Raw genomic sequence first — 27129 nt, 5'->3', positions numbered from 1 at the left:
CTCTCCTGTGCCACACACAAAAGGCCTCCTTCTCCCCACCTTCTGCCGCCTTTCAGCCCTCGGGCCCCCGCCGAGCCGGCTCCCGGAACTCCGGGGGGCTCCTGGCCGCCTCCCCAGGGCAGCCCGACCTTTGGGACGTCCGCCGCTGGCCAGGCAAACCTCGCCAAACTTTCCCCAAACTCGGCGGGCTGGGGAGGGACCCTGGCCGGAGGCGCGCATGCGCCCCGCCCGCTGCTCGGAGTTCCCAGGGTTCCGGAGAGCCGGGGTGGAGTCGGACGAGTGTCCCCGGAGGCCCGTCTAGCCCCTGCTCCCTGGGCAGTCGGGGCTCGCGTGCCGTCCGTCTTCCCTCGAGGCTGGAAGTGGCTGCCCGGCGCCGGGCTCTCCGCAGTTCGGCTATCTTTGCGCATGGAAGTCTCCAAGAGGGGCTCCAGGAAGCGGCGAGCAGAGAGGGGGGCGAACGGCCTGGAGGAGGGCAGGAGATTGGACACAAGGCTTCTTTGGGGAGGCCCGGGGTAACTACGCCCCCTGGCTGGGCGGGAAGCCCGAGGGCGGCCGCCTGCAGAGGGCCCCATGGCCCGGGGCGCAGGCGGAGGCGAGGCGGTTTCGCGTCAGGGCGGAGGCGCCAGCGCTCGTAGCTACAGTGGCTGGGACGCGGGTTTCTAGCCCGCCCCTACTTTGGGGCCCCTGGGGACCTAAACCTGCCACTCGCGGGGGGGTCTTGGCCCTTGGCTGATCTCCGCAGCTTCACGCCAACCCTCTCCCTGGGGCTTCGACACCTGTTCCAAATAACCTGTTGCGCCGACTTTGCTTTGGAAAGGCGCCGGCGTTCTGCTTGATGGTGGCGGGCCGTGGGGAGGCCCCCAGGCGCCAGGAGAGCGCTCAGGTTCCCTGCTAGGGAGAGGCAAACCCTCCCCACGTCCAGTGTGTTTCACTTCGGCCAAAGTCCCGGGAACCCAAGGCGTCCTGGGCACGCCCGCCTTCGGCCCACCCTGGGGACTTCTTACGTAGCTCTTGGTAATTTGGAAGGAAGGACTAGACAAAGATCGGGATTAGAGACTCACCCCGGCTAATTAAAGTCTCTCTTCTCCTCACCAGCCCCCCACCCCCAAACCTTGCAGCCAGATAGAAATCTTCAGTCCCCCACCCCCACCTTCAAGCGCTCCTAGAGAAAGCTGGTTGCTTTTGCACCACTGCCTCAGACGAACTGGCACTGGGAGCAGTCTCACCCTGGAAGTGATTTTTTAAAAATTATTTCTAGTTTTCCGACATCTTAGCAGCGATCGCACAGAAGCCTCTTTGGCTCCTTTCTTGTTTGGCCCGCCAGCGTCCTTCAAAGGGCTAGGTAACCAGCTTCAGAGTGAAAGCCTTTGAAATTGGATTCTGGTGATAAGGCTAACTGGGAGATGTTTCTAGAAGGAGTTTTCTTATGAAACCCAGTTGGGCAAGCTTTGGGAAATGGATGGCAGCAGTTTGTTGGCATTTGGATTTTCAAAAAGACGTGGACTTCCATCGGGGCAACTCAGAAAAATTTTATGTCCTGACATGCTAAACACAAATGAAATTTTTAAGAGCCACTTCTAAATGAGGGCCGCTTGGCTCTAACCCCCCACCCAGTTCTGGTGCATAAAATTAAGTATTTGGGTTTAAAATCAGCATTCTGGGAATAGCCAATGTGGGATGTCTTTAAGCACTTATTTGGAAGTTTTTCCATACTTTTGAAAACATACTTGACGCCTCATTTCTTCGATGGCTGCTCAATAGTCACCCGGAGAGGCTGGCTGAGCTGCCCCCTCCCCAGCTTTCCCCTTGCTTGCAACGCTTTCATCCAGGGCTTGAATTGTGTTGTCAAAGTTTAGTAGACGAAAGAGGAGGGGGCATGAGAACGGGGGTGGGGGGTGTCTTGAAAAGTCTTGGAAATCGGTATATTTTGCAGGTGTAGAATGTGCCTAATAACCATGGCTAGTGCGCGCTCCCCAATGGCGAGGGTATGACAGGGACAGCTGGCTCAGTTTTCAGTGTGAAAACACCCCCTCGGTGGACCAAACACAACGACACTGACCTTTCTGCAGGGGAACCAAGATGTGCCTTTGACTGAATTAGCCATAAAGACGTCTTGCTATGACTTTTGTTCCCCACGAAAGCAAAGAAATATTGCGTTTAATATGAGTGGTACTGTTCACAGCTTTTCCGTGCCCCTTAAGAAATATTACAGTGCTGATTTACTGGCCCTCTTCTACTGAGCTGGCCCCAAGGCCGAGGGTAGAGGGGTGGGCTGGGGTGGCCAGGATAGAGGAGGAAGGCGGTGGAGGCAGCCCTCTGAGCTGCCTGTTGCCTGTTTCCAAAGTTCTCTCTTTGCAGCGGCAAATTTATCAATCTTTTCATCTGACAATACTTAGAAATATATCATTGTCATCCAGAGTTGTTTGATAGATGATCTACAGGCACACCAGCCTTTTCCAAGGTCAAGTTGAAGATTCTTGTTTGCTGTTTAACTGGGTTGTTTAAAAACTCAGAACAATGCCTGCCTGTTAAATTTTCACTTGTTCTCATGGAGCATTCGAAAGCAAGTTTTCCTCTTGACCGAGGTGGGGACGTTTCATCCTCTTGAGCTTCTGAATTCAGCAACCAGGGCTTGGCAATGAAATCAAGAGGAGAAGAAATGAGATTTAACCTTAGCTCTTGCAGACGCCAAAGAGATTAAGCCATCTTTCACATCTCCTCCAAGTGTATACTAATTTTTCTCTGCATGTCGCGGGCTGATTAGAGCCACACGCATCTCATTCAGCTTTCTGCCTTTATTCTAGTCGAAGCTGCAAATACCCTTCCCTAAAGTAGAAGCGCAAAAACCCTGTGGCCACTCTGGTCTTTGTCAGCACACAACCTGTTGCTCTAAGGACGCTTTAAAATAAAGTCCGCCACTAAATCGTCATGTTTTATGGACATATTTATTTATGTTTTTAATGGAAACACTGGCTTCACAGTTTCTTCTATATCTGCGATGATTGATTTTTTTTTATTCAGCCAACTTTTATTTACCTTGCAAAAATGTTCTGGACCAATGTGATAAATTACAGATATGCAAATTTCTTTGAATGGTGTTGTAAGTGTGTCTAGCTGGAGCTGAATAACTCCTTGCAAGTCAGTCTGTGCGCACTCAGGACCCCAGGGAGCTGATCAAAGCACCCATTCTCTTTCATCCCTGGTATTCTCCTCCAAACTATTTCGATACAATATGTTTCCATGATGCACTTAATGTGCTAGGGACATAGAACTCATTACAACCTAGCTAGTTCTGCCGACCTCTTTGTTCCGAGGCAGAAAGTCAAAGAAAAAAGGAAAAGCGTTGCCAGTTGCCAGCTTTCTGAAATGCTAAAGCATGCGTCATTTTTCACCAGGTCTCGTCTTGATATCCTCAAAAGACAAACTATGAAACCGGCCTCAGCCCTTTCTGGCATTAATTACACTGCTGTCCAGCCGATCTGTTTTTCCTATTATATGCATTTCTCAGCAGGGATTTTTTTTTTTTTTTTTTGCAAGACAAATGCAGCTGCAAGTTAAACTATGAATGCATTTTTATTGCTATGGAAAAAATAAGTGAAAAGACTGCAAAACATACAACTGAACTTTTTAAAGGCTTCTGGTGGATAACAGATTAGTATTGAACTTCGGAGGTTTTAGCAATTTATGTAAACCTGAAACTGACTAAGAGCCTCAGGCGTTTCCAATGCGCCTTCCACATTCTGGGAAGTACACTGCCTGTGCCATTCGAAATTCCGCTTTGGTACTAGGATATATCTGGAAGGTGAAACCCTTCAAGTTTCCTGTTAAATTTTTGAAATGAAACCGTCTGTGATGCACCCAAGGAGGAGGCTGCTTCCAAGGAATTTCTGTCCAGGCTAATAGTACAGAGAATATAAATTCTATTTCATTTCCCCCCGTTTCTCGTGGGGTTGATTGGTTGGTGGAAATGGCTGGCAGCCAGTTCTGGGAAAGATTCCAGACCTGACTCCGATTAACCCTCTCTGGTGAAACTCTGCTGGAAACCAACTCACCAGCAATTGCCATTAATCTACTTACTAATTAAGCCAATTCATTTCTAAAGGAGAAAAATTCCTTTCTTTAGCCAAACTGATGGGAGGAAATTTGAAAGAAGCGCCAAACTGTGTAACTGTAATTCAGCCAAGGACTGCTAAAACGAGGTGTTGATATATAGCAGCAGATTTAAAACAAGTTTCTAGGGCAACACTCCTTTGGAGACGGTGGCGTATAGTGCACAGTAGACGAAGCTCGAATAATGCTCTCCAGCGCCACGCCACCCCATGTACTTGCGCTGAACCTAACGCGTCTCTCTCTGGTTAAAGCTGGTGCCTTTTACGCACAAATAAATCGCCTCTCCAGCGTTGTTTCACACCGGAGTAGGTCAGCTTTATGGGACAGCTACCGTAAATGTATTTCTTGAGACTTAATAAATCGCTTTAGAAATGTGCCCTCCAGAGTCTGCGTTTCTTGAAACCGCGGCTGCAGGCAGGGCCTAACTTGTAGTTAGGGGAACCGAAAGGACATGGCTGGACAGGGCGCACGTGAGAAAGCAAACTGGCCTTTCAGCCAACGGTACCTGACATTCTGGAAAGAACAGTACGTGCGTGAATCTTGGCCCCGATACTTACAGGGAAGCAGAACTCCAAGGGGTTTCCCCCTTCCCGAAGAATTGTTAACAGCTTTTAAGAGAAGGCTAAGAGCCCAGGACCGACCTAAAATAAGAGGGGACCGTGCTAGAGGAACTTTAAAATCCCCTTGGAGCAGGCGTTAAGGCTTCCCTTCATGGAGGTGAGTTGGTGGGCCAGGAGGCAGCAAATCAGCTTGCCTTTGTGTTAGAGACGCACGGGATGGAGAAGAGGAGGAGTGGAAGTTTAGTGCCCCACACTTTTTAATTGAAGTCTGTCCCTCCCCACCCTAAGGCTTTGGGGGCACACTGCTGAGCCCAGGAAAGCGCCCCCGGGGATTTGCAGCCCCTCGGAGTCCGTGTGTGTCCCGCTGGCTCACCCAGCATGAGCAAAGAGATGAGGAGCTTGGAAAGGTGCTCCCAGTGGGCACACCTCGCGAGTGAGTCTGTATTCTCCGGGGAGACGGAATGGCGATGTTAGAAACGCGGGGAGGTAGTATCACGCGTCCGGGAAGCAGGCTGGGAGCGGGAGGGCCCGCTCTGTGGTCCTGCTCGGTGCAGCCCAGGGCCGGGTCCCCTTACTCAGCAGCGTCCATATCGTTCACTGGGGTGTTCTGGGGTATCAAGGGCTTCTCCAAAGGCTCTTCCTCAGGCGTGTCTGACAACCTCCCTAAAAATGTGGCAAAACGAATAGATGTGAATTTTGTTTTACTTGCTGTACACAAACCACTTCCCACTCCTCACGCAGAGGTCTTTGCGTCGTGCATAGTGGGTCTTCCCAGCTGGGGGCCCCTTCAGTGATCTGAAGGAGGGGGTGGGGGTGGGGGAAGGGGAGGTCAGGCGGTCAGGTGGCTCCCTGGCCTTCAAAACAGCTTGTGTCAGCCAAGTTTTCCTCTGAGACGGTTTTCCTGCTGCCCTAGACTGTGGAAATGGTCTTAGGAGCCTGTGACCAAGGCCAGTAAATGACCTTCTGCTGAGGGTCCCTTTCCTAGAATTAGGAGCAATTATAAGAGAATTTTTAAAGGCAGGGTTTGTCTTGTGCTTGGGCCCAAGGATCTAAGATTTAAACTCCCATTTGCATGTTCTGTTTTCCTCCCTAGGAAAAGAAACTCTGCCTGAGAAGGAAGGAAAGGAAACCCTATTGTCAGGGAGGGGTTCTGAAATTGGGGAGAAGGGAGGTTCCCCCCTCCCCAACTCGGGCTGGGCTCTCTGCTCTGTAGGGAGGGACATTTACCTGGTGTGTAAATTGTGAGGAAAGCGTTGGGGGTCTGAGACAGGAAAGCCACAACATGGGATGTGATGTTCCCGCTTTGAAGGGGAACAAAGGCCCCCGAGCTAATCCCAGTGAAAGCTGGGAGTGTGGACAAGGCAACAAAGAATTGCAGCCTGTGGTCACCGGTAGGTGTCAATGTGGACACTTAGAGCAGGGGCAGTGGGAGAGGGGGACACAGAGACGGGCTGTCATTCCAGGGCTTAACATGAACAAAGATAAAAACGTGACAACCTCGCCTTTCAATGGTTGGGAGGTTCAAAGTGGAGTGCTAGGGAGTCTATCTGGGTCAAGTCTTTTCTGAAACAGGGCCTTTCCTTTTTTGAGTCAAGTATCAGCCGCAGAAATTCTGAGGCCCTTTTCCCAAGGTAACTTTTCAGAGGAAAAGCAGAATTCTTCAAAATAACCTCCAATTCCACCCACTTGCCTAAGGCGAAGAGATGGAACTTTCAAGATTCCTAGGGATGTATAGAAGGTGTTTTCTGCACCCCCGAGACTCAAGTGGCTGCTGTAAGGCTCTGTGAACTTGAACAGCCTACCTTAACCTTTTGGTTAAAGTTCGTATATTCTTTTTTCACATTTAATAAAAAGAAATAACATTTCCTTTGCTGAAACTGGGCATACATGTAGATGAATCTAGGGGCGCCATAATTCAGAAAGTATTCATCTGGCAAAGATATCTACCTAGGATACCATTGAAGGAGTAATGGACACCTGGTAGAGTGAGTACGCCCAGAGCTTCAGACTCACTACTGGAAATCAGCAGACAAGACATTTGCCAACAAACGGATCTCCTCTGTAACCTGGGAAAGGTAATCAGGAAACGTCCGCAAATGCAAAGACTATCTCGGGAGAATTAATAAATGGAACTGACAACGAATGGCATTTATCCTAAGAGCTCAGAAACGCTCTTTTCTTTAAATGCTGCCATCAAAACCAAAAGACACGTTTAAAAATCATAATGGAATAAAATTGTGATTTTCTTCAGTTGGAATAAGTCTCCTAAATAATCAAAAAAAGGGATGTAAATATCCTTAAAAGACTAATGACATTTCACAGGTAATGCAATTTAGAAAGAAACACTTCCATGTTTTCTTTTCCAACAATGTGCATTTTTGTAAACTGCTATAAATTGCAATTCAAAAGCACTGATCTCGCCATCCCCAATCATTTTTTATACTGATCAAATGAATGCAGATACTCCCATTTGGGAGGGGCGACATGACATTTCACTTGGCAGTTCTAAACAGGTCACAGACCTTTCACAGACCCTAAGGCAGTGGGAGGGAGCTCTTTACTAAACCGTGTAACCAAATCAAACCAATGGTTACCCCTTTTCAAAACCATTGGAATGGTTTGCACAATGCTATTCACATAGCAGCACAGAAACTGAAAGGATGGTCATCCAATGGAAATTTCTTTCCTTTTGTTTAAACTTGCAGAGCTCAAAAAAGTCATACTTTGAAGGAAAACAATGACATTTACTATTATAAAAATCATAGGCAATACACATGCATGCTTATGGGCATAACTCGGCATAGCTGTAGACACCCATTGGTATGTATATATATGCACATGTATGTATGTATATGTATGTATATTTATTGGAGATGTTGCTTTGTTTGAAACCTTGGGCACAAAGACACAACATGGCTGCCCTGGAGATGACCTATTGCTTTCAAGTTGCTTGAACACATCAGAATTTCCATTGTTAAGGTTGATTAATTGAAACTGATAAGTTACCATGAATAAAGATTGTTTTTCTGTTTAATGTGGTGGGCCTGATTTGGTAAATGCCTCATTCATGTAGCTTTGCAGTGCAGCATATGGGCAAGAGTCATTCAGTATCACAAACATATACAATTTCTTATGCTTGTATGGGCACAGCCAAAAGGCCTTCTTATTTTAATGACAAAGTTTCAATGAAAAATTCCATTTAAAGAGTCACTAGTAACGTGAAGTGCGATTTTGTAATTTATACTCCGAGTTTCTATCTTTGAGTTGCCATGAGGAGTTTTTAAAATGTCCTATTTAAATACAGTAAAAAAAAAATGCGCATGTCCAACTTATACCGTAAGTCATTGAGAACACAGCAAAATTTATCTTAAATTTAGCAGGTATATGAAGAGAAAGTGTTTTATTATCTAATGCCACCTGTGTGCCATACATCGATAAAGTTACCATAAATGTTTCACTGCGATGTCCCTAACAGTCGTTCCCCCTGCCCCAGTTTTGCACAACAAAACGCAAAGGAGGTTGGTAAATAACAGGCCAGCTTCCTGACATCTTTTTTTATCTTAATGAATACAATCAGGAGACGATATTTAAGAAACATTTAGGGATATCACATGAGCTACCCATGGATTTATTAAGTTTTCCACAATTTAATTACTGTTCTTAAAAGCTGGAGTCACTTTTTAAAGCGTAAAGCCAAATAATACGCCAGGTAAGCTTTCTAATTCTTTCATAATGAGGTTGCACAGAAACGTTTCTTCCTCTTTCTCATTTAGGCTGCTCGTGTAATCACCAGAAGAGAACTCACAAAAAAAATATGAAAGACATGCAAATGAGCTAAAGGAATGACTGTATCAAACCATCAAAGAGATAGCTACCATATTCAGCTTTTAATGTCTTATCAAATAAATTCTCTGGTCATTCATGTCCATGAAACAGTTCAAGTTCACCCAACATTTCTCAATTAGATTAGATGGGTAATCTCAGTTCAGCTCTTTTGGAGAGTAATCAACCACATTGGTCACAGTTGACCACCGCTAGTATGTGTTTCATAAAGGACTGGATGTCCATTGGAAAGCTAATCAGTGCACCGTCCCTTGTAAAATTCCCTCCTGCATTTGGAAGTGATAATCTGTATCTAATTTTTAAAGAAAAATTTACTCTCCTTTCACTCTTCGGAGGCCAATTTCTTTTCTGGACCTGAATAGAGATCATTGGTGCAACAGTACCAAATAGCTTTGGTATGTGTATAACAAAAACCCACCTCTTTGTAGAACATAACAAATTATGCAATGTTCACAGATGCGCTGGCCATTGTGCCTTTTGTGAGAAAATGAAGACCCAACTCTGTTCCCCACCCCCCTCTTTATGAAAGACTAGGCTGCCCATGCAATCTGTCCTAATCCTAGAGAAAAATAAATAGTTGTAATAGGGCAGCTTTAGGTGGTTATTTTTAAAGTAGTTTTCATTTGGACTTTTGGTCTATGTAATTTGAGCAAGTAGGAATCTGAGGTTCCAAACAGCTATTTATTCCCATGAACGGGCGACACAGCTGGGAGCCTAAGGATGAAAATGTTAACTGTTTTTCTCTCCCACCTCCGGAGTTTGGGTCTTTTGTGGAAATGCTGTTTTTACACAATTTCCTGCTTAAATTTAGAGGTTACCAAGGAAATTTAGTAAATCTTCAATGATAGTTTTTAAATCTACCCACTAAAAAGATTTTACATCATGGGTCTGGCTTTGGGTTATCCTTTCCCCACAGAATTTTTGGGCTGTAATTGACAGATGGCACCATGTAAGTTTATGGTGGATGGCATTGGGACTTGACTTAGATATATCGTAAAAATGAGTACCACAGTAAATTTAGCTAATATCCATCACCTCGTAGAGATTTTTTTTTTTTTTCAAAGTTCTTCTCCTTGTGATGAGAACTTTTAAGATCTACTCTCTTAACAGCTTTCAAATATAGGGCACAGTGGTGTTAACTGCAGTCATTCTGTTCATTACATCCCCAGTGGTTTTTTATCTCTAAGTGGAGTTTGTGTCTTTTGATCAACTTCCTCCAGGTCTTACTCCTCCTTTTGTTGGGGGAAAGCTATAAGTAGAAAATTCTGAGTAACGAGGTAGCAATTTCTGTGATATGCTAAGGAGCGCAGAGAGGTGTTCTCAGGACCAGCCTACCTAGCGAAGCAGCCTTAACTCCTGGTATTTCTTTTATTGTATGTCCTAGTCTTTCAATGTTGGTCTTAGAGTACAAATTCCAAACACTAAGGAGACGCTGCATTCTGAGTGCCTAGCCCAGGGCTTTGCTTATGGTGGGTGTTCATAACATCTGTGCAGTGGATTAATGGATGAAGCATCAAAGAGAAGGTGAAAACCAGAAAGGTAAGCAGTATGGCTCCCTGTCTGTCCATGGCCTTTGCCATGGTCTTTGCAGTTCCCTGACATTGACTCTGGTCTTTGTCATCCCATTTGCTTTGACTAATGGGACAGGAGCAACTATGGTGCCCATAGAGACTTACATAGCCCCGTGCATTGGAACTTGCTCTCTTTTGCTGCTCTTGAGAACCCGAGACCGCCATGATCACAAGACTGGGTTTGCTTGTAAATAAATAAGGACACCCGATTGATTAGTTGGTTAAGCATCTGCCTTCTACTCAGGTCACGATCATGGGGTCCTGGGATGGAACCCTGTGTTGAGCTTCCTACACCATGGGGAACCTGCTTCTCCCTCTCCCACTGCCTCTGCTTGTGCTCCCTCTCTTGCTGTCTCTCTGTCAGATAACTAAATAAAATCTTTTTAAAAATGTGATATATATATATATATATATATGCTGGAATATCACTCAATCATAAAAAAAGAATGAGATCTTTCCATTTGTGACAACATGGATGGAACTAGAAGGCATTTTGCTAAGCGAAATAAGGCAGGCAGAGAAAGATAAATATGATTTCACTTACATGTGGAATCTGAAAACCAAATTAAGGAAGAAACAGACAAAAGCGAACCATCCTATAAATACAGAGAACAAAACTGATGGTTGCCAGAGGGGAAGGAGGTGGGGAAATGGACAAAATGAGTAAAGGGAAGTGAGAGAACCAGGCTTCCAGTTATGGAAACAGTAAGTCACAGAGATAAAAAGTACAGCACTGAGAATATAGTTAATGGTATTGTAATAGTGCCACTTCAGAATTTGTCCTATGAAGTGAGAAACAAGAGGAGAGTACCACCGACTGCTCTATTCAATGTCATAGTGACAATCCTAGCCAGTGCAATAAGAAAAGAAAAAATAAGTGGTATATAGATTAGAAGACAGAAATTTTTAAAATGATAGATGATGTGATTATCTAAGTGATGAGACTTTTAGACAAGCTATTAGTATCAGTAGAGTTCAGGAAATTTGTTGGAAACAAGATGAAAATACAGAATCCCATACTCAACAGTGATAAACATTTAGATGCGGCATTCCAAATCACAAGGTTAGGGAGGCAGATGGTGGTGATAGGGTAATCTGCTATTCTGTTGCAACAAAAAAGCTGGACTCCAAAATAATTCCATCTACACAAATAAATTCTGCTTCTTTGAAGCACCCAAGTATAAAAATCAAATTGATAATATTTTTATTTTATTTTTTATACTTTCTTTTTATTATGCTATGTTAGCCACCATACATCATTAGTTTTTGATGTAGTGTTCCATGATTCATTGTTTGTGCTCCATGCAATATGTGCCCTTCTTACTACCCAACCCCAGGCTCACCTATCCCCCGCCCCCTCCCCTCTAAAGCCCTCAGTTTGATTCCCGGAGTCCATAGTCCCTCATGGTTCATCTCCCCCTATGATTCCCCCCTTTCATTTTCTCTTTCCTTCTCTTAATGTCTTCCATGCTATTCCTTAAGTTCCACAAATAAGTGAAACCATGTGATAATTGTCTTTCTTTGTTTGACTTATTTCACTCAGCATAATCTCCTCCAGTTCCACCCATGTTGATACAAATGTTGAGTACTTATCCTTTCTGATGGCTAAGTAATATATTTTTAAAAGATTTTATTTATTTGACAGAAAAAGACACAGCAAGAGAGGGAACACAGCAAATACAGCAGGGGGAGTGGAAGAGGGTGAAGCAGGCTTCCCACCGAGGAGGGAGCCCGATGTGGGGCTCGATCCCAGGACCCTGGGATCATGACCTGAGCCAAAGACAGATGCTTAACAACTGAGCCTCCCAGGCACCCTGGCTGAGTAATATTTTGTTGTATATATGGACATCTTCTTGATCCATTTGTCTCTTAAAGGTTATCTTGGCTCCTTCCACAATTTGGGTATCACAGACATTGCTGCTATCAATACTGGGCTACATAGGGCCCTTCTTTTCACTACATCTGTATCTTCGGGGTAAATACCCCCACAGAAAACAAATAATCACGTCAAAAAATGGGCGGAAGACATGAACAGACACTTCTCTGAAGAAGACATACAAATGGCTAACAGACACATGAAAAATTTTGTAATATTTTTAGAACACAATGTAGGGTTAGCTTTATAAATTGAGAGTAAGAAAAATTTTCTAAATTAGATAATAAAGAAAAATTCATAAATTAAATTAAAAGACTGAAAAACAAAACTAAATAAAACTTTAAAAACTTTGGTTTGACAATAGACATCAAAAACAAAGTTGAAAGACATGCTACAGACAGTGACTAGATACTTGTGAAACATGTAACTGACAAAGGGCTAATATTCTGAATTTATAAAGACTTCTACAAATCAATCAGAAAAGGAAAAACCATGAAATAATATAAAAATGGTTAACCACTAAAAACAAGCAATTCACAGAAGAGGAAGCCAAAATGGTTAATACACACAAAAAATTATTCTCAATCGTTATCAGGGAATTTCAAATTAAAAAATGGGAGATAACTTCACACCCATTAGATCAGCAAAAATTAAAAAGTATGGGAACCTCAAGTGTTAGTAAGAATATGAGACAATGCAAACCCATAAACTATTTGTAGGAATCTAAATTAACATAACTGCTTAGGAGCACAGTTTGACAGCATCTAGTAAAGTTAAAGAGGTATATACGCTTCAATTCAGCAATTCCATTTCTAGGAATTTATTGAGTGAAACTCTCCCTCGTTTGACTATGAAAATGTACAGGGATGTTTCTAGCAGTGGTGTTTACAATGGCAACAAGTTGAAAATCTTCTAAATTCCCATCTGTAGGAGAATGAATATATTGTAGGATAGCATACAATGGAATATATTAAAAACGGGTAAAATAAATGAACTCAAGATATAGCGAAGTACCGTAATTAGATTTTAAAAACCTAACGTTCATGAGGGAAAAAGAAACTACACATTGTACTATCATTTATATAATCCTTGAAAACATGTCAAATGACATTATACGTGTGTGTGTGTGCGTGCGCACATGCACATGCAGAAATATAAAATTTACAAAATCAGGGCGGTGGTAATATCTGGGAAGGGAAGGAAGGAGGGGAATAGTTAGAGGGAGCTTCAACTCAATCTTCATTGTTTTATTTCTTTTATAAATCAAGCATGGCCAAGTCTAACAGCCAGATGTAGTGCAATTTTATGTTTTCTATATCTGTAATATTTGAAATATGATAAAGTAAAACTTAAAATAGTTTCTATATTAGGTATGTCTATGAAGAAATTAAGGCTTTCCTCAATTTGTTCTTACTGATAGGGAAACAAAAATAATAAAATTATTTTATCATTTTTTTGGTCACCTCTCACATTGTGTGGAAATTAATAGCAGACAACACTCTTCTCCCTATGACCTACTTTTTTCTATGTGCTTGTTTCTTTTAAGATGAGAAAACTGCGTGAAAGAAGTCGTCCTAACCAGGAACCTAATTAGCTGAGGACTGGAGTCCACTGCTTTTTCTTTTTAAGATTTTATTTATTCATTTGAGAGAGAGACAGCCAGCACTGACAGAGCGCAAGCCAGGAGGAGGGGCTTCGGGTAAGGGAGAAGCAGACTCCCTGCTGAGCGAGGAGCCCTATATGGGACCTATATGGGACCCTGGGATCAACAGATGCTCAACCAACAGCGCCCCTCCCTGATATTTCTACACACTGATGCAAATACCCACCTTCCTAATCTTATTGATTCCCTCAGTTTTCAAACTTGGGGTTCCTCCAGTTGAAAGTAACCTTTCAAAGTGGTACCTTTCTCACTCCAAGGTGTCATTTCTAGCTCAATAAGTGTGCATGTGATATGCCCACAAATTTGCATGAATCTATACATGTTACATGTATAGATTATATGTTATATAGATACATGTTACAATAAGTTGTAACATTTTGTGATTTCTGTAACAGAACCATTCCTAAATTTAAAAAATTAATACCTACCGTGTCTGCACTAATGAAACCCTTTCTCAGTATTTTGTTATCATCATAACGGCTTGTATGGTTCATAAGACCCCTTAACTAACAGGGCAGCAACCAAGCAGCTAAGGCGTGGGACAAAATTACTGGTCAGGGGTTCCCGAGAGGCTGCTGGTCTCCTCCCGTGGTCCAACACGTGAATAACAATGGACACCAGAAACCAGTCTTGTCTCCTGCTTTATGCTTTGAAGAGCTCTCAGTACCAGTCTGGGGCACAATTAGGAATGTGTTTAGTTGCATTTATTAAATGAAACATTGCCCACAAATACTTAAAAGTATCACTAGACCAAACCTCTGATTTTTGTGATTAATTCTCTAACCCAACTGTTCATCTTGACTCTTTTCTATGTTACTGAGAATTCACGGTATTTGGAAAGGTGTTTTAAGGGATGCGCTGCTGATACCCTAGGCTTTCATTACCATCTAATCTCCTAAATCACATGGTTTGAGGAGAAATTATCTCTAGAAATAGGTATAAAGAGCAAGAAAATTTCCCAAGGATAGGTTGGGAATCAGCCCAAATCTCAAAGACAAGGATGCCATATAGTAACTTAGAGATACACCATTTGAATAATAGGTAATTGGTGACAATAGGGAAATAGTAGAGAAATTGGGAGCAGTGATATTATCAACACTACAGACTCCTTAATATATTTAGTAAATCAGCTTAGTCCTGGTACTTACTCATATTTATGGATTAATTCTTTCTTCTAACATTTTTAATAGTGATCAATTACATGCTAAATGATGTTATTTATGGATATATGCAGTGCATGTAATAATATTATAAAATACACATTTGAATATGAATTTGAAAAATCATTAAATTACATTAATTACAGTGAAAATCTAGAAATGATATATAAAATGATGCTAACCCTATGCCTGATATTTCTTCTGCATTTTATCTTTTATCTAAGTTCCAATTTCTTATGTGTTTTTTAAAATTATTTTTGTGTTAGAAACAGGGACCACTGAACTCACTCTCTGTACTTATGTTTACAAGTTGGTGGAAAACACATGTAGAAAAAAATTACTTTTCAAGTCCAGAGCTTCAAAGGGTGCAAAGAAAGGTTTTGGACTTATGTCAAATATGTTCCGATTGTTCCACTATTTTTAAAAGCCTTACAAATCACCTGTTCGATGTGTCTTCCCCACAACAGCTCAGAGAATGAACAAAACAATGTAATCTAGGTTTAAATTTGGGTTTCTCCTGCTCTTCAGATACTTCTGTTTGAGCTTTCTCTTACTGACAAGCTACTTAAAGGGTCAGTGTTACTTTGAGGTTTTATCTATGAGGTTTCTGTCTTTGAGGCTCATTAAGAACATTTCCAAAGATTACAATGTCAATAGCACCTAATTACTGGACTGTGAGAAAGGTCTTCTTGAGTACATAAAATCTATGTCAGTGCCCCGCACACAATGGGCAGCTCAGATCCCAAATTTTATCACAGTTAAGTAGCAAACAAATTAATAATGTTACCTGGGCTCTCTTGGGATCATTACTACTGTGTCAAAACTGCTTTGAAATAGTACCATACCTCATTTTTTATTCCTTTATAGTAACAAGGGTATATTTATCTCTCTCTCTCTTTTTAGCTATTTATCTCTTTTTCCACATTGCATGAGTGACTCCTTGTTGTTCTCTTCTGAAATTTTTGGATTCAAGATTGAAATAACAAAAAGTCATTTTTAGTCTGCTAAGAAAAGATGTATCCCCTGATAGGACATTGTTTGAAGACGATATTTTACCTTTTATTTCACTGTTTTCAAAATACCTATTGCGCATTTTGATACAAATGATCAATTTATTCTTCTACATATGTGGGTAGAAAAATAATTACTGGAGAACCAGAGGAGACACCGGTTCTTTTAAATCACTAGACCCTCCTACTGCTGAGGACATTATGGCCCATGTGTGGTGTCAGCTAAAAGGTGGGTCTGCGGGCTTTACTGTGGGGACTTGGGGGTAATAGGATCAACTCAGAGGAAACAGGGGTTAGCTAGGCATATAACATACATCTCACGTAATGCTCCTCACAAAGCTACGAGGTGGGGTCACCATCTCCATTTCCCCCACGGACGGACATGAGAGATAATATCAGTATGTGGGTAGAGCTGGGATAGGAACCGAAGTCTGCCAACCTCCACAACCTCTCTGTTATGTCCTGTATTTTCCCTTTCCTTGCGTGTGGTTGAGAATGGGGCCATATGCCATGCATGAGTCTTGGCTGCAAGCCAACATAATGCAGTGGTGACCGGCCAGGGCTCTGGGACCACACTGTCTGGGCTTGAACTCTGCTGTGTTACCTGTTTATGGTTTTACCCTCATAGCCCACTAACCCTCTCTGTATCCAACTGTCTCCTCCGCAGATTGGGCAAAAACAAGAGCGCCAGTCCCCGTGGGTTTTGTGACGATTAAGTCTAAAACATGGAAGACATTTTCAGTAGTGCCTACATCCACTAAATGTTCTCCATACGTGAGTTGCAGAAGAATCTCGTAGTGTGAGAGAGAGAACAACCTCTCTTATATTCTTTGAGACAACACTAAGGATCCTGTTAGCAGAGAGGCTCTTCAGGAAGTACTTAAAATATTAATGTTCTATTTACATATCCTAAAAAATGGAACCCAAAACAATGGTGACTTTAAAGAGTTCGATTTGGGGTCCATCACCATAGTGATCATAGTAAACCCTCGTGCTACAGAAAGAATAGATATTTGTCTATAAATCAGGTACACACTAACCTCGTGGCCAAATGCCTCTTTAATAATGTATTTATGAATTAGTGCTTGAAAATACTAATAATGAATTAAACTATTTCCTAGAGGCCACAAGGGCATACTCAAGCATGTGGGGTATCTGATAAAGTTGGGGAAATTGGGGTGACTTGTTTCATGAAGATGATTTGGCCCTTTGAATGTCTAGTGTGTAACCCATCCAGTAGCCATAACTCATGGGTTCATAAGATTCCCTTACTCCCCGAATTAGCACATATGTAATTCGGCTTTTCTCTGGGCATTCATATATTCATTTCTCTTCATTAAAAACAGAAAATTTATTCCTAGTAAATTTTGAATTAACTAAAATCAACTTAACCAGAAACTTTTGTTCACTGTATTATTCCCCTGCAACACGCCCACCCCCCAGCCCAGCACTAGCCTTTCTAGGGAACAACATGGTATGTTGAAGTTGTATCAGAGATTTAGTAAAAGAAATTTCAGGGTTTTGCCCAGAGGCGCTGGGTGTGACCACCGTCACAGACATCTCCTCTACAAAGCAGATTAACGTTAACAGATTAACAAAGCCCCCCAGATAGGGCTTTGTGGGGACTGCAAGATTATGGATCATGAAAAAGCATTTACATTTGCTTTTATTTCATAAGGGGAAGGAGCAGACTAATGAACTATAGGATTTTCAGTAGACAGGGTAGAAATTACCATCTTTGGCATTTTCAGGGCGGAGGAAAGGGAGTGACGCTTGTTTTGGTGGCTGGGGTGGGGGGGCTGTACCTCAGGTGACCATCAAGTTTCATCTGTCCTAGTTTGGACCTTTGAAAATGGTTTGCTCAGATGTTGAAAATCAATTCTGGATGCAAAACCCTCCACTGAATCTTTTGGAGTATGGAATGCTACTGCTAATTAAACTCTCTCATTAAAATGTCAGCCCAAACATAGGTTCCAAATTCAACCATCTAGATATATTTTTTAAAGGTTTTATTTATTTATTTGACAGACAGAGATCACAAGTAGGCAGAGAGGCAGGCAGAGAGAGAGAGGGGGAAGCAGGCTCCCTGCTGAGCAGAAAGCCCGATGCAAGGCTAGATCCCAGGACCCTGAGATCATGACCTGAGCCGAAGGCAGAGGCTTTAACCCACTGAGCCACGCAGGGGCCCCAACCATCTAGATTTTGATGATAAATCATAAGACTCTCTCTTCTTCTAATACATTACAGTGTTTTAGAAATCACTTACTGCCTAGGTTAGAATTTCCAACAACTCAACAGATCTAATCTTATTTCTCTACACTTATTTAACTGTTGATACCTTTAAAAGTTTCCAGAAAAATACTACCTATAATGTAAGCAGTGCAGAAAAAGCTTCTCTGTTGCATGGAAACCCAGAACAAAGGTTTCTCTCTGTTGAAGCAGTCTAGCCTTTCAATTAGCAGTGACCCATAATCAGAAATGCATATTAACGTTCTTGGATTCAACATATCTATGTATTGGTTTTATAAACTGGCTGAAAAAGGAAAAAAAGCCATGCATTCATCCAGAATTCCAAATGCCTCAGGATAACAAAAGGAAGGAGCTGTCAATCTAGACCAAGCACCCATTCTGTGTGTGAACCATTTCTTCCAACAATAAAGATCCTTACCTTTAGATAAAGGGGAAAAAAATATCTGGTCACTGACTTTATCCATGTCTTTGTCCATCTGCAGGCAAAGCAAGAAGTTTCATTACTGAAGATGGAGAGTAGCAACCAATTCAGTGTTCAATAGCGAAAAAATAATCTACCTACCAAAGGCGTATGATCACTTCCAGAAGATGTAGAACCTGTTACCAGGTTTGTTTTAGACTGCACAAATAAAGGTTTTAATTTCTGAAAGACACAAAAGGTATGTACTGTGTTATCAAGGGGAGGTGATTATCAAATGGAACGGATGTAGGAGGTTCTCTGGTCCTTTATTAACCAAAATTTGAAAACGAAGTTCCTGATTTATTTGTTTAAATATGGCTGGGGGAAATCCTTTCCTTGAAACCCTTGGAATAGACAGGCCCCTTCTTTTTTGGGGCTACTCTGAGAGAAAATTCAAGAAAAATGTTTTCTTCAATGGCTGTTCTGACTCTACCTTTTTCTTTTCTTTCTTTCTCTTTTCTTTTTAAGTACCATTGACACACAGTGCTATATTAGTTTCATGTGTATAACTTAGTGATCTGACCAGTCTGCACATTATGCTATGCTCACCCCAAGTACAGCTACCCTCCATCCCCCTGATTCTACTTCCTGTTAATAATCTCCAGCCCGTTTGGGATTCACAACCCGTCACTGGCCAGGGATCACAGTGTTGTCCCCAGTATCTCCTCGTTCCGGGAGGCTATGGCAGTAGTGGTCCTGATTCCCAGGAACTGAATGGTGAAAGCCCAGGACCATGTCTTCCAGGAGCCTCCGCATGCAAGAATTGTCCCCAGCATCATTTGTTGCAAAGTAAATGACAACAGTAAACATGTGTGGGTGAAAAGGAGGAAACATAGCTGAAGCATGTTTATCAGAAAGAGGCCTGAGGTCCATGGATATACACTGGAGATTTAGGTGAAGTTCTCTGTCTGCAAGGCTTCCGTGTGTGTATACACGCATGCACACGGGGCTGTTTGCATGTATTTTTCTATTCTCCACAGCCCACTCCCACTCTCTTTGTTACCACCCCAAGGAAAAGATTTAAATATTTTATGTATATCTTTAATTTGGATATATTCCTGCAAAAATACATACTTTTGTGCCTGCCTTTTAATTTCCGCTAGAGGCGTTACATGCTATCCCATTTGTTGATTTTCTAAAGCATAGCCTTCTAGTACTTTAACATCCTCTAAACTGGGATGCATTTCACAGTAGATGGAGTGGCACAATGTAATTGGCATCACATTTCTCTTTTAGAGACTTACAAAGTCTCTTTTAGAGACTTAGAAAATCTTAAACCAGTGTTAAGCACATTTTAGATTCAAAGTGAAACCCAGTATGCCTTATGTGTTCCCGCTTCTCTTGCTAAATACTAAGTACTATGTGTTTAAGCTCCATCCATTCTGCTATGTATGTAAAATCTAGTACTGCACAGTACACAGTCACCTGAAGGTTAGGTAAGGTTTTAAGGCAGAAAAATACGAAGGAAAAAAGGAAAATATTATTAATTAAATTAACATCAGGATTGAGAACCTTTGTTTATGAGAATATACCAAAACACCATCCAACTGAAAGAAGACATTTACAACACATATAACTGACAAAGGATTAGTTTCCAAACTATATAAAGAATTCCTTGAAAAATTTTTTATTCATAATAAATTCTTTTTTAAGATTTTATTTATTGATTATGTTCAGTCAGCCAGCATATTGTACATCATTAGTTTTTGATGATAGTGTTCAACGATTCATTAGCTGTGGAAGCTTGGTGTTCGTTTGTTTAGATTCCACATATAAGAGAGATCATATGGTATTTGTCTTCCTCTGTCTGACTTATTCACTTAGCACAATGCCCTCAAAGTCCACCCATGTTAATGCAAACGGCAATTTTTGTTCTCTTTTATGGCCAAAAATATTCCTTTATATGTATACACCAAATTTCTTTACCCATTCATCTATTTATGGGAACTTAGGTTGTTTCTATAACTTGGCTATTATAAATAATACTACAGGGTCCATGGTATATAAAAATTTTTGAGTTAGTGTTTTTGTTATCTTCAGACAAATACCCAAAAGTGGAATTACTGGATCACATGGTAGTTCTAATTTCTTAAGGAACATAGTACTGTTTTCTGTATTGGTTGCACTGATTTATGTTCCCCTAGTAGTGCACAAGGATTCCCTTTCCTCCACATCCTCACCAACATTTATTATTGCTTGTCTTTTTGGTAACAGTCATTCTAACAGATGTGAGTTGATATCTCATTATGGTTTTGACTTGCATTTCCCTGATGATCAACGATGTTGAGTTTTTAAAAAGATTTATTTATTTTAGGGATGCCTGGGCAACTCAATTTGTTAAGCATCCATCTTCAGCTCAGATCATGATCCCAGGGTCCTGGGCTAGAGTCCTTGTTCAGCAGGGAGCCTGCTTCTCCCTCTGTCTGCCATCCCCCCTGCCTTGTGCTCTCTCTCTGACAAATAAAGAAATAAAATCTTTAAAAAGATTTACTTATTTCAGAGAGAGAGTGTGTACAAGCAGGGGGAGATGCAGAGGGAGAGGGAGAGAATCTCAAGCAGACCTCCCACTGAGCATGGAGCCCATCACTGATACCTTGTAGTTTGCAATATGCAGGTCTTTCACATCCTCGGTCAAATTTATTCCTAAGTAGTTTATTCTTTTTGATGCAGTCATAAATAAGATTGTTTTCTTTTCTTTTTTAAAGATTTTTATTTATTTGACAGACAGATCACAAGTAGGCAGAGAGAGAGAGAGAGAGGAGGAGGAGGCAGGCTCCCTGCTGAGCAGAGAGCCCGATGTGAGGCTTGATCCCAGTACCCTGGGATCATGACCTGAGCTGAAAGCAGAGGCTTTAACCACTGAGCCACCCAGGCGCCCAGGATTGTTTTCTTAACTTCTCTCTCTGATAATTCATTATTAGTGTTAAGTAATGCAAAAAATTTTTGTGTGTAGATTCTGTATTACAATTTTTATTAGTTCTAACAGCTTTTTAAAAAATATTTTATTTATTTGACAGAGAGAGACACAGTGCGAGAGGGAACATAAGCAGGAAGAGTGGGAGAGGCAGAAGCAGCCTCTCCCCTGAGCAAGGAGCCCAATGTGGGGCTTGATCCCAGGACCCTGGGATCATGACCCAAGATGAAGGCAGATATCCAATGATTGAGATACCCAGGCTCCCCCTAACAGCTTTTTAAAATAGAGTTTTTGGGGTCTTACAAATATATTATCAAGCCATCTGTAAACAGTGAGAGTTTTATTTCTTCCTCTCCAATTTGTTTGCCTTTTATTTCTTTTTCTTGCCTATTCCTTTTGTTAGGACTTGCAATACTGTGTTGAATAAAATGACAAGAGAGGACATCCTTGTCTTGTTCTTGATCTTAGAGAAAAAGATTTCAGCTTTTCACCATGGAGTATATTCGCTGTGGGCTTGTCATATATGCCTTTTATTATGTTGAGGTACATTCTTTCTATACCTGCTTTGTTGAGAGTTTTTAATAAAAAATGGTTGTTGATTGTTTTCAGAAAAAGGAATGTTTTTTCTGCATCTATTGAGATGATCATATGAGTGTTATCCTTGTGATGTTATCAAACTGATTGATTGGAAAATGTCAGACCATCCTTGTATCCCTGGCACAAATCCCATTGATCATGGTGAATCATCCTTTTAATTACTCAATCTTGTTTGCTAATATTTGGGTGGGAATTTTTGCATCTATGTTCAATAAGGATATTTGGCTTGTAATTTTCTTTTTTTTTTTAATGGTATCTTTGTCTGATTTGGTATAAGGGTAATGCTGGCCTCATAGAATGTGTTTGGAAGAGTTCTTCTTTTATTTTTTTGGAAGAGTTTGGGAAGGATTAGTATTGATTCTTTTTGGAATGTTTGGTAGAATTTACCAGTGAAGCCATCTGATCCTGGGTTTTGTTGTTGTTGTTGTTGGGAGGCTTTTGATTACTGATTCAATATCCTTGCTAGTCATCATTCTGTTTAGATTTTCTATTTCATTATGATTCAATCTTGATAGGTTACATAGTTTTAGAAATTCATCTAATTCTTATAGGATTTCTATGAATAAATAAGTAAAAGAGAATTCAGTAGACACAAAAGGCTTAAACTTGAAGCACAAATTCAAAGAGAAAACCTGAATGGCCAATACGCATATGATAAGATGACCACATTTATTAGTAGTGAGATAAATGGGTAAAAAAGTTACCCCCTCCAAAACCACAAGAAGAAGCCATTACACAATCACAAGACAGACAAAAATTATAGTCTGACCATGTAAGTGGTAGAGACAATGAAGAAAGTAGAAACTTTCATCCACTCCTGGTTAGAGTGTTAATTAGCAAGAATAATTTGGAAAACAATCTGGCTTTACCTTCTATGGCAGAGACTGTTCACCAACCCTCAACACCTATTCTCTTTTACTCTTTGGCATTATTTTCATTGGGTATTTGGCCACCCCGTTTTCTCAGTCTTTTGCAGTTTGATCAGCCCAGTGGGACATGAGTGGAAATGAGGTCTGCCATTTTAGGTCATATACTTAAGAACTAACATGTTTGCCTTGTATACCCACAGAATTCCTCCTCCTGCCATGTATCCCCAGAGACATGGAGTTACCCAGCCTTCTTGGTGTGGATGGGGAAACATCCTAGGAAATGGCAGAGCAATGACTGAAGAAACCTGTGTATCATCATGACTGTGGAATAATTCTCACTCCCCTGCCTGGGGGCTTCTCTTTTCCTCACTAGCCTGAGAGAGAGGTAATCTTCAGTCTTATTTAAGGGAGAGTATTTTTTTTTTTTAAAGATTTTATTTATTTATTTATTTATTTGACAGAGAGAAATCACAAGTAGATGGAGAGGCAGACAGAGAGAGACAGAGGGAAGCAGGCTCCCCGCTGAGCAGAGAGCCCGATGCGGGACTCAATCCCAGCACCCTGAGATCATGACCTGAGCCGAAGGCAGCGGCCCAAACCACTGAGCCACCCAGGCGCGCCAAGGGAGAGTATTTTTGTTGTAGCAATCATATTTCTTCTTCCATAGACTTGAATATACCAATACTTTAGGACCAGAAATTCTATTATTACTATAAAGCCTGGAAAAACTGGGATGCCTGGGTTGCTCACTTGGTTAAGCATCTCACTCTTGATTTCAGCTCAAGTCATTGTTTCAGTGTCGTGAGATCAAGCCCTGCGTCAGGCTCCACACTGAGAGTAGAGCCTGCTTAACATTCTCTCTCCCCTTCTGCCCCTCCCCACCTGCTCACACTCTCTTTCTCACTCTCTAAAAATAAACAAACAAAGCAAAACAAAACAAAAGCCCTCGAAAAATTGCCACATATGCTTATCAGGTGAGAATAAAAGAATGTTTGGGGCCATGATATTCATAATAGCAAAAAAGCAAGATCTAACCCAAAGGCTGATCATCAGCAGAGTGGGTGAATAAGTTGCGGTATAGTCAAGCATTAGAGTACTCCCAGTGGGTCAACTACAACCACAAGCATCGACGTGGATACATGGATGAGTCTTAAAAGCATAATGTTGAAACAATGGAGCAAATCACTGACGAATCTTTTTTTTTTTTTTCAATTATATTCTTTCATTTATAAAAAGTTGAAGAACAGGCAAAAGTCAGCAGTATGTTGCTTAGGAAGACAAGCACAAGTGACAAAACTCTCAAGAAGAACATCAGGACAGTGGTCTCTGGGAGGGAATGGAGACAAATGCAATGGGTGGGCTTTTGCAGTTTTATTCTATTTACGGCTTGTGTCCTGGGAACTCAGGTATTCATACGATCGTCATTGTTTAAGTTGCACACATGTATTTTCACTCATCCCTTTTGTGCACATGGTTATTCCACAGCAAACAAAGAAGAAGAAGAAGAAAGGAAAGAAATAAGAAAAAAGAAACCAAAAAGAATTCAGAGTAAAGACAAAATGGATTCTTTCTTTTTTTTTTAAGATACTTACTTATTTATTTGACAGAGACAGAGATCACAAATAGGCAGAGTCAGGCAGAGAGAGGAGGAAGCAGGCTCCCTGCTGAGCAGAAAGCCTGATGCAGGGCTCAATCCCAGAACCCCGGGATCATGACCAGAGCCGAAGGCAGAGGCTTGAATCCACTGAGCCACCCAGGTGCCCCCAAATGGATTCTTTCATACTGAGCCTTGATACCAAGTTAAGAGTCTAAGAGTATGGAAACTTACACCGGGGATAAACAGGCCAATATAAACAGATTTGCGTATAATATGAATAGGTTGCTAACTACACAATAACAGATTGAAAATCAGTATTTGAGATAATAATGATTAGACTCAACATGGTACACAGTAGAATGCTTATATAAAGTAATGGTTCCTAACCTTCAGGCTGTCATAGGACACATAAAAATGGTATCACTCGCAGGGAGCCCTGGGGGAAGTGGACAAGGTTGCTCCTGGGCTCAGTCGGTGGGATGGGAGTTTCAGGCTACCTCAGTCATGCTCCATCCCTTCCCCTTAGGGGGCCAAGGAAAATCATGATCTCAGCACTCTTTTTAAAAATTATTATTATTTTTATTTTTTTAAAAATATTTTATTTATTTATTTGAGAGAAAGAGAGTGATAGCAACAAGTGGGAAGGAGAGGGAGAAGCAGTATCCCTACCCCTACCGAGCAGGGCACCCGAGGCAGGGCTCCATCCCAGAACCCCGGGATCACGAACTGAGACTCTCTCAGCACTCTTAAAATAAGCTTGGGAAATTCTGATGAGAGGTACAAACTGGAAGGGTTTCCTAAAAATGCCAAGGAAAAGAACAAAGAGAATAGCATAACATTAAAAGGAATGTGTCAGTTACGGAGGACAGAAAACAGATTTTCAACCTATAATAGTGTTTCTGAAAAAGAAACAAAAATAAATCCTGCCATCCTTAGAAATATACATAAGAAACTTGTCTAAGTTGAAAAAAAAAGATTTAGATTTATAGATGAGAGAGGCTCATTTTATTCAAGAGAAATTAATAAAATAATGTGATAACTCATTTCCTGGTGACATCTTTAAATTTTAAGTTTCAAGAAAATAGCTTATAAATATCCACTGGAGGAAAATAAGCCAGGTTAATTAACAAAAAACAAATACTAATCTGGCTTCAGTCAGGGTGAGGCATAGAGAAGTGAAGATACTGTTCCTTTCACTTAAAAAAAGATACTCAAAGACAAGATCCAATTTCTAAGAAATAAATCAAAATTAGGAACTAAAGAATGGTAAAAGTCATGATTTTTGAAGAAGATTTTATTTATTTCTTTGAGAGAGAGAGAGCCCAAGGGGTGGGGGATATATTGATGCAATTCAGGCTGAAATGGAACTTGGAGGAACAAAATCATTCATAACCCCCTCTTTACCCAGAGCGGGTGAAGACTCAGACTTGTTTGGTTCATGTTGTTGTTAACTGCACAACTGTAATTCGATTTTACATTAAAGTTTACTGTTACAATATAGATAAAGCAAGTAAAATGTGGTTCATAATACATAAGCCAGGAAACAAAGGAAAGAACAAGCAGTCACAAAATAAGGTGACAAAAACCCCAAACATATCAATTTATGCCGATAAATGCATGTAGTTTCAGTTTTCATATTGAAGGTAAGTGAGCGTCAGGTTAGGTTTAAAGAACTAACATCCAATCTTTGTTATTTATAAGTCTGCAACTGAAGGCAAGTGACATAGAAGTACACAGTTTGAGCAAAGCTAGCAGCAACATACAGAGAAGACGACAGTATGCGTAACAGAAGTGGTAACAGACAAGTTAGAATTCAAGGCTAACAAGAACCTCACAGGCCACGAGTGGAAGGTGTAATCCGTAGCAAACACATGAGAGTGAAAAGCCTCCCTGAGCTGAGTGAGAAAACATAGTAACACAGAATATAAAGCAAAAACTACAATCATGGTGGACTTTGACCTGCTAACTGTATCTACTACCTTGCTATAGGGCATAGCCTCAAAATTTAATAAGAAACCTTTGTCATTTACGTATTTAGATTAGATATTTGGTAGCTACTTGGCTCTTTGGATTCTGAAATAAACCACTGGCTAAAGAGATTTAATCAAAAACCTAGTGGATATTTTTTTAAAGATATTGATTTGCTGATGAAACTGAACACCCCAAAATGAAATAATCCAGTTAAAAAATGGGCAAAGACATGAATAGACATTTTTCTGAAGAAGATATATAAATAGCTAATAGATAACTGAAAAGATGCTCCACATCACTCATCATTAGGGAAATAAAAGTCAAAACTATAATGAGATACCACCTCACACCTGTCAGAATAGTCAAAAAAAAAAAAAAAAGGAAACAAAGAAAGAAAGGAAGGAAGAAATTGATTTGCTGATTCTAAAACATATATGGAAGTACTAAGGATATAGAGTTGCCAAGACAGGGCACCTGCTTGGCTCAGTCGGTTAAGCGTCTGCCTTCAGCTCAGGTCATGATCCCAGGGTCCTGGGATTGAGGCCCGCATTGGGCTCCCTGCTCAGTGGGGGTTTGCTGCTCCCTCTGCCCCTCAGTCCACTTAGGTGCTCTCTCTCTCTAAGTAAATAAATAAAATCTTTAAAAAAAAACACAATAGAATTGCCACGACAAGCTTGG

At 41.1% G+C, this 27129-nt stretch overlaps 1 protein-coding gene across 7 annotated transcripts in view; it reads right to left on the bottom strand.

Moving 5' to 3' along the window:
* Positions 1–2926: 2926 nt before the first annotated feature.
* Positions 2927–27129, bottom strand: part of CUNH10orf67 (chromosome unknown C10orf67 homolog) — a 143412-nt gene continuing 119209 nt past the window's right edge. For 5 of the 7 annotated variants that reach the window (XM_013058925.2, XM_045084971.1, XM_045084973.1 and 2 more), the window contains 3 exons: positions 18606–18686; positions 18462–18519; positions 2927–5333 (listed from right to left, as the gene is read on the bottom strand). In XM_013058925.2, coding sequence (XP_012914379.2) covers positions 5242–5333; positions 18462–18519; positions 18606–18686 — 231 coding nt within the window. In that variant the 3' untranslated portion in view covers positions 2927–5241. The remainder of the gene's footprint in view (positions 5334–18461; positions 18520–18605; positions 18687–27129) is intronic. The other 2 variants (XR_006608105.1, XR_006608106.1) reach the window with 1 other exon arrangement.

Source organism: Mustela putorius, unplaced genomic scaffold (genome assembly GCF_011764305.1).
Source record: "Mustela putorius furo isolate JIRA1106 unplaced genomic scaffold, ASM1176430v1.1 tig00000827_pilon_pilon_pilon, whole genome shotgun sequence".
Classification (NCBI taxonomy): Eukaryota; Metazoa; Chordata; class Mammalia; order Carnivora; family Mustelidae; genus Mustela; species Mustela putorius.
Note: the sequence above shows the minus strand (reverse complement) of the source record. Positions and strands in the feature narration are given on the sequence as shown.